Source organism: Spea bombifrons, chromosome 1 (genome assembly GCF_027358695.1).
Source record: "Spea bombifrons isolate aSpeBom1 chromosome 1, aSpeBom1.2.pri, whole genome shotgun sequence".
NCBI classification, from domain to species: Eukaryota; Metazoa; Chordata; class Amphibia; order Anura; family Pelobatidae; genus Spea; species Spea bombifrons.
In genome coordinates, this window is record NC_071087.1 from 26546912 (window position 1) to 26554754 (window position 7843).

The window sequence follows — 7843 nt, forward strand, 5'->3', positions numbered from 1 at the left end:
TAATAATTTTACATCCCATCAGGCAGAAACTGATCAGCACTTTGTAGAATCCATATGTATCTAGTGTAAAATGGCCAATCATGGAGATACCTCCCGGATAATGTGTGTTATTTCCTTGTATCCCTCCCACCCCTTTTTTTCTTCTGTTCCCTTTTCTTTGAAATGTCAAAAATAACAATAAAGAAACTTTGATTTACCCTAAAATGGCCGATCTGTCAGCCATAGGTAACGCGCACACCATGTTTGCACAGATGTACCAATGACATACACAATGTTTATTGTTTGAGTGTTTGTGCAATTAGTGCAATCATAAAACTTAAGCTCTTCAAAACAAGATCAATTTATTTTATTGTCTGAAGACAAACAGTCCATCTCCTCCTCCTAAATCTTTGTAGGAAAAATACTGGGAGAAAATACAACTTCCTTATGGCCACGTAAAACAGAAGATATCTGTTTTATAAATTGGTTGGATAGATTGTACTTCAACAATTTTTTATTTTGTTTTTAGTAATGTGATTTTTTAGGTTAAAGAATAATAAATTTTGTAACAAAACAGCCTGAATTGTGCAGAACTGTGGTCCTGACCGGCAAACAAAGTGGTTGAAACAAGGACTGCAGCTGTAGTTAATGTATGGATCAAGGGACTCTTTGTTCTTCAATTGTAATGAACAAATCTAATTTAAATTACCAAACAAGTGGAGTAAAGTCTGTCACACTCATTAAAGGGTGGTTCCACTCATTGTTCAGTTGTCACACTCATTTGTGGTTAGCCGCTCTATCCGTGGACTGTTCGCTGTATTCAATGGGATACAGTTAAGTCATGGTTTAACAGGGATAAACGCCTAGATCCGGCATTGGGAATTATTAGACATGGAGCTCCGAGGGGCCGCACACGGGTGCATAGATTCGAGGACGTGTACCAAGCTCATCACTGCTCTTCCTATATAAACACTAAACTAACCTTCTCTATCCATGGCTGTGACGTTTCACCACGAGAAAGCCTTCAAATGACTGGTTTAGTACATTGCAGCCGCCTTTCTCGGTTATAGCATCGAGTAAAACTGTCTTGCTGTCCCATCCTTTGCCTTTAGGTTTTAAACCTATTCCCTGATCCATGTGCATGGCTACTTTAAGGCACCAGTGGACTACTAGAAAAGGCTACCTGATCCGATAGGGGATACTCTCTATGTATACCTTTATATATCCCTTTAGATCGTAGGTAACTTTGCCTTTGCCCCACTACTGGATATTTGAGCTATTTTCCTCTCTGGTAAGTAATGTCACATTATTATTAAGCTTTATTGATTTAAAATGAACTTTCACCTTCAGAAGGAATTCCTGAAGTTATGAGGTATTCATGAAGCCGCTCAATAAACCACAGGGGGTAAACGCCGTAGGCTGTGACAGTCAATTATGAAAAAAGGGAACGCGTTATAACGTGGGAACAGAATGTATACTTTAGATGCTACTCGAAAGAGAATATATTTATATTTAACCTCTAACTGTATCCCCAACTCATGTCCGTTGTGGAATTATTACCTACAGCTTGCCTTGTTTTCCTAATGGTGAAATTATATGGAGATATTTGGACTAAATGTAATTTACGAGTGAAGCAAAGATCTGTGGCAAAAGGTGGCAAAACTAGCTTATCAGAGTTCCAGTCTTTACATCAAAGTGGAGGTGCAGCTTCAGGGGGAGTTTAAACAAATTGCGAGTGCATTTATACACAAAAACGCACTTCTAAAATATATATATATATATATCACCCAGATATGAATCTACACTGGTGAAACTGTGTGCATGGTTACTTTCAAGTATTAATTACAGGGTTGGCTCAAAAAAATAACGATTTTCCTTCAGCATTCGGGGAAATAAGAGGGAACCTTTTGATGGCGTTCTGGAAGAGCTAAGCACTTAGGTGGGGCTAATGTCTAATGAAACTAAAAAAAATAAAGATACAGTCATTGCGTAACATCATTTTTTAAAATATTTTATTTTCACCATATATATATGTGAACAACTCAGCTGACAATTGTACCCAATTGCTACTGACACATTAAATATCTATATAGGATGATTCTATAATCTTCAGTAAATGAGTTAAGGGCTATCGTTGGTCTAGGACGAAAGAGCTTAACTAGTCTTGGTAAGACATGTATTGCTCGTTATTTAATAAGTTACATTAGTAATACTGTTATTAAAGGTGGTGCCCAGGTTTCTGTGAATTCAGTTATTTGTATACAAAATGCGAAGACCCATTCATATGGCAAGGTTGCACGTGTCCCCTTCGTGCCGTGGTAATTTCCCTAGGAAATACTTTTTTGTTTCGTCCCTGGAACCAGATGCTCCACAGCCATTATGCGGTGTATTGAACGGGCTATATACTGGAAAATTGAATTTATGCATATTTCTTGATTTCATCATACAGCACAAGTACAAATGCACCACCCATGCCTCTCAGCACGTTGGACAAAGCACCCTTAAAGAAAGCTTTACCGCCCTCATCTTTAGCAATCTTCTTCCAGCAGTCAATTGTTCCCTTGTACATAATATCAGCTGTTGGAAGGTGAAGAAAAGATCATCAGTTGTGAGTTCATACATACACAACACAAATGGCTAGTGTTTGATAATCCCATCTTATCCTGAATCTAAGACGAGACCAGTGATAAAGTCAAGGAAAAATGGCCAGACTAGAAAGGGTGGCAAGCAGAATGGAGAGCTTTGCCACAAACCAGCAGAGATGGTTTGACCTCGAGTCTCTGCTGTGTGGAGTACCTGGATATGACGTTCAATTTTGCGTGAGGAACAAATCTCTGCTCCTACCACCACAAAGAAGCACAGGTTGGAGAGTATAGGGGCTGAGTGGGTTGTTGTTGCTAAATACAGGTCCTGTGTTCTAGTCAAGCGACTAATGAGACAAATGTGATGGCCGTGGTGTACAAGAGGGACAGACCGGTCCACCAAATGATTAGCTTACCTCCTTTCCTGCCAGACTGCATCATCATACGACGTCTTACAGTATCAAAAGGATAGGAGACAAGACCGGCGACGGCAGTGACGGACTGAGCGATCATCCAGCTCACAATAATGTGCACGTTCTTGGGATCTGGCAGCATGCCTGCAAGTGGTGGGAGGAAAAACACATTATTGTAATGGGTGGATGTAGGACCTCATTGTTGAGACTTCTAGCCCAAATATAGGTACAGTGTCACAATATTATATGTGGCTTTCATATTCATAGATGCCAAAGTACCCCATTATCTTTTATGGTTTTACTATATTGTTTGGCCTTAGGTATTAAATATATATTTTACAGATTGGGAGCCATATGATGGGGAGCTAAACTCATTTATGTAACACAACTGAACCTATGGGATTTTAGACAACCCGAAGTAATGTGTAAAACCATAGACTAAAACCATTGCTACATGCCTCTTTTGACCCACTCAGTGAGGTTATACTTACCCTTTGCAGTATCATAGACACCAAAGTAAGCTGCTCTGTAGATGATAATGCCTTGGACAGACACATTAAATCCCTGGTATAAACCTTTAAGGCCATCTGACTTGAAGATCTTGGTTAAGCAGTTTCCAAGGCCAGAAAACTCTCTCTGGGCTGCACCTTTGCCGACGTCAGCAGCCAGACGGGTTCTGGCAAAATCCAGGGGGTACACAAAACAGAGGGATGTGGCACCAGCAGCTCCACCGGATGCCAGATTACCGAGGAAAAACCTCCAGAATTGAGTGTGCCTGTCTACTCCCCCCAGAAAGATCTGCTTGTATTTGTCCTTGAAGGCAAAGTTGAGGGCTTGAGTTGGGAAGTAACGGATGACATTGGCAAGATTGCCTCTCCAGAAGGAAATGAAGCCTTGTTCCTTGGGAATTCTGACTACACAATCAATGATTCCCTTGTATTGCATGTCAGCAGTTATCTGCTTACTGGCATGCTGGACCTACCATTAAGAGAAGGAAAAGATTTCATTAAAACAGCTGATCATTGACAATATACCCAAGTATTTTAACCAAGTACATTACTATATCAAAATCCAAGAAGATTTGCAGATTCAAAATATACAATGGAAAAATTTAATATTTATACCGCACTCACACACCAAATATACATCAGACTAAATTAGGAAGCCATGCTGCACTAAAGTCTAATGAATGTACAACTTTAAAAGAAACTCAGTTGTCTGGATTCATGTTCACGATCACTTTAATAGCTTCTACTATCAGACCTAGCATATCGAGTTCTTTGGAATGGTCTTGAGTGTTTCACTTTTATGGGAAAAATAGACATTTCAGTGGTATTTCCTTCAATGCTGAGCAAGAAATGCACAAATTACTGAAAACTATTTTGTTTTTGACCCTTATTTCCAACCTTGATTAGGGCACTATGTATTCAGTTGTTAAGTGGTCAGACGCGTGTTCATGTGCTTATTCTATGTAGAAATATCAGACTAGCTTAGTTTGTGTTGTCTGTGTGCATATGTCCCTCTATCTACCACTTGTGTGAGCTCCATCACTTTTATCAAAATATTTTATTACTGGTTTGACTGGTCCACTGCCAAGTGTCTGGGATAGATTAATAATGTTATCCTGACAAGACTAAGCTGTTATACATTACAGTCACTGCACATAATGAGAAAATGCATGGGATGATTATTTGGGCATAACTCATTTGTAGAATGTGTGCATTGTGACTATTGTGTGCGAACAAGACACCTTCCATATTTATTCTTACTCAGTGATCACAGATAACCAAATACATCCCCAGCGAGGATGATCCGGTGGGCTTTGAAATCTCATATGACCTACGCTGGTGGGTTGAGAAGCGAAAGACCTCTCAAACAAATGGTACAGGCTTTATGCTTAAATGGGACTGCTGATGTATTTCATCATAAACTGCAGGCTGAAATGACTGGTTTTTACCCATCGTATCATTATATACAATTAATAATACATTGTAAGCTTGTTTGAGCCTCAACTCTTGTTTCTGTAAGTCGAATTATTATGTTATATACTACTTGTTATGTCCTGCTTACCCATTGTACAGCGCTGTGGAATATGATTGTGCTATATAAAACAATTAATAATAATCATAACATGTTAGATACTAAAAGGGTATATCGCTAGCAATGGTGGACTGACATTTTTTTTTATAAAAAAAAAATATAAAAATGTGTCACCTCCTCGTATCATATTAATACATACTGGAATTTATGAAACCCAAACAAAGTAGACACTGGGCAATATCTGGGGAAAATGGCTTTGTGATTCAAGAATGATTATTTAAAAATTCTGATGTTGAACTTGCTTATGAAATGTTTTGTTCTAAATGTTATCATGGTTGGCACATAAAGCGGAGACAGGCAGGGGTGATCTTCAGAAGTACCACAGCGGGTCAACAGTTGAGGTTGATCACTGCCGGGTCATATAACTTGGCTACGGAATCAGACGAACCTTGAAGAACATGTAACTGGAGATGAAACAGTAGCCCGTGGAACATTACGTGACAATCCAGATTCAGATGACCTGGAGCTTTTTCTATTAAAAAGTCATTCCTGGGTGGAACATAAAGGTATATTATGTGTCACAATCACTGGCTCCATTTACTCTCTGGAATGTTTATATATATATATATATATATATATATTAAGCTCATTTGATCAGGGCCTTCTGTAAGTCAAATTGTTATGCTATATACCACCTGTTAAGTCTACCCATAGTACAGCGCTACCGAATATGACGGCGCTATATAAAACAATAAATAATAATAATTTAGAAATAAGGGATTCTTTACATTATCACATAGGTTTCACTAATGCCAGTGTTTTATACCCCGGTGTAGAAAAGCCACATACTTTTTTTTTTAAAGAGCACAAAGGAAATGACTGTAAACTCTGGCAAAATGTGATTTCCATGACGCAGCAATAAAAAAGTGAATTTTATGCTACCTTCAACGGATTAACACAAGTATGCAAATCAGTCAGTGTTCTTAAGGTCAAACAGCGGGGGGGGGGCAGAGAGGTGCGAGGCTGGTCATGAATGAAACTGAATGATGGTGTAACTGAGCTCCAAGTACGAGATGGATGGGGAGGCAAGTGTGTGACTAGTAAAATAGTAACAAGTTATATCCATGTGGGGAGCTGTAACGTTGGGAGGATGATGCTACATTAAACTCTGTATTTTTGCTTTATTTCTCTAAGTAATTCTGTCTGTGCCCCTGCCCTGCATGCACAGTTGAGTATATCCATCAAACACGACTATACACATGCAACCAGATCCTGCTTTCCAAAAACCCCATGGAGGGCAAATCCCAAGAAGGGACATTAAACTAGATATTGAACAGATTTACTAGTAATCTCTGTGGCTTAGATTTAACTAAGATTTGCTAGTAACTGTGCAGGTCAGGAGAAACAAGTGCACATAATGTTTTTTACCATTTGTCACACCATGGGACCATATACATATAACTTACTTCAGTGGAGAATGAATTTGCATTTGGAGGTCTGATTTGCATAATGTCACATACAGTGATGTCACAACTAAGTAACAGAGCCAAGTAATTAAATGATATTCCTGCTGTGATAACAGAAATCTCAATGTATGCTTACTGTTATTTTTACTGTTATTCACTGTTACTCTAAATTTAACATTATAAAACATGTTTAGAATCAGCAACGTCTATCATCGCTGCAACCTTAAAACATATAACCTAACAAATTAAAAAAAGGATTTGGGCTTGTGTTTTTATAAAACAAAAGGCTGCTTTGTTACAAAATATATGTTCTGTAAATAATTCAGTAAAAAAAAAAATATTGCAATTGTATTGCTTTGTGAGCAGGACATGAATATACCAATATATGCAGTGATAATAATAATAATAAAGAAATAATACATGTTTTTGTAAAGGATAACAATGTCTGCATATTTTATTGAATGCTCATTTTCTTTTGGCATACACATATTTCCCTGCTTTTAACCTGTTAGTTGCTAAGTTAGTGGTTACTCCAAGTTCCTAAGGACCTATCAGTTGCATTTTCCTAACATGTGCTCTTAGTCATTCCAACCCAGCCTTGTGATGGCTCTGTTCTAAAAACAGTCAATGGAAAGCAGTCCAGACCCTGCCCATGTGTGTGCAGAAGACACCTTCCATATTTAGTCTGGCTGAGTGAAGAACCCTCCCTGCACACTGGGGCTCACATTCATCCCCCTGCCCATTTTGGCTCCAGCTCTTAGATATTTAACCCTGTAGTGCATCCTGATGCTATAGGGAAGGGGTGAAGGAGAGCAAGTGGAACACAAGCTACATTTTTAACCACAGGATCACTACTCATGCATGATTGGCATCCCCTGTCACCCTATCTGGCTGAGAGTGGTGGAGTTGTAGCCCACAGCTGGGGTCCCAGATGTTACTAATGTTTGGTATAAAAGCTATTCTGGAATCAGGTGGTTGTGGCTAGAGTTTCTGGATTGTTGGCTACCAAAACAAGTGTAAGTTAAATAGAAAGCCACTGTCTTCCACAAGAATAAGTTCTCATCGGATGCCCATGAGAAGTGAGGGCAGGATAAATCAGGACTAACAGAGTTACTTAGCAGCATCACACAATCCACATAAGACAGAATGCTGTTCAACACCCCATGCGATGCTTACCTGCAGCAGCAATTTAACTCTTTCGATGGGGGCCACAGCAGTTTTGGAAATAGCTGCAGCGACACCACCAGCAAGAAAGTCCTTGAGAAAGCTAATAGCTTGGTCACCCATTGTGGAAGAGGATACGGTGTGCCACCTGCCTCCTGCAAGTCAGCCTCTGAGGGTAGGCACTGTCTGCACTGCCAGC

At 39.2% G+C, this 7843-nt stretch overlaps 1 protein-coding gene across 1 annotated transcript; it reads right to left on the reverse strand.

Moving 5' to 3' along the window:
• Positions 1-1974: 1974 nt before the first annotated feature.
• SLC25A4 (solute carrier family 25 member 4) lies at positions 1975-7843 on the reverse strand. The gene is made up of 4 exons (XM_053459283.1): positions 7657-7843; positions 3466-3952; positions 2978-3118; positions 1975-2556 (listed from the first exon to the last, which is right to left on the reverse strand). The coding sequence occupies exons 1-4, from the start codon at positions 7765-7767 to the stop codon at positions 2399-2401; spliced, it is 897 nt and encodes a 298-aa protein (XP_053315258.1). The 5' UTR covers positions 7768-7843; the 3' UTR covers positions 1975-2398.

What these genes read in the sequence shown, in the direction of transcription:
- SLC25A4 (XM_053459283.1), bottom strand. Translation starts at nt 7,767, where the DNA reads ATGGGTGACCAAGCTATTAGCTTTCTCAAGGACTTTCTTGCTGGTGGT. An exon ending in GAGTTAAATTGCTGCTGCAG is followed by an intron (nt 3,953 to 7,656) that starts GTAAGCATCGCA and finishes TCTTAATGGTAG; the next exon opens with GTCCAGCATGCCAGTAAGCA. An exon ending in TGTCTATGATACTGCAAAGG is followed by an intron (nt 3,119 to 3,465) that starts GTAAGTATAACC and finishes CACCACTTGCAG; the next exon opens with GCATGCTGCCAGATCCCAAG.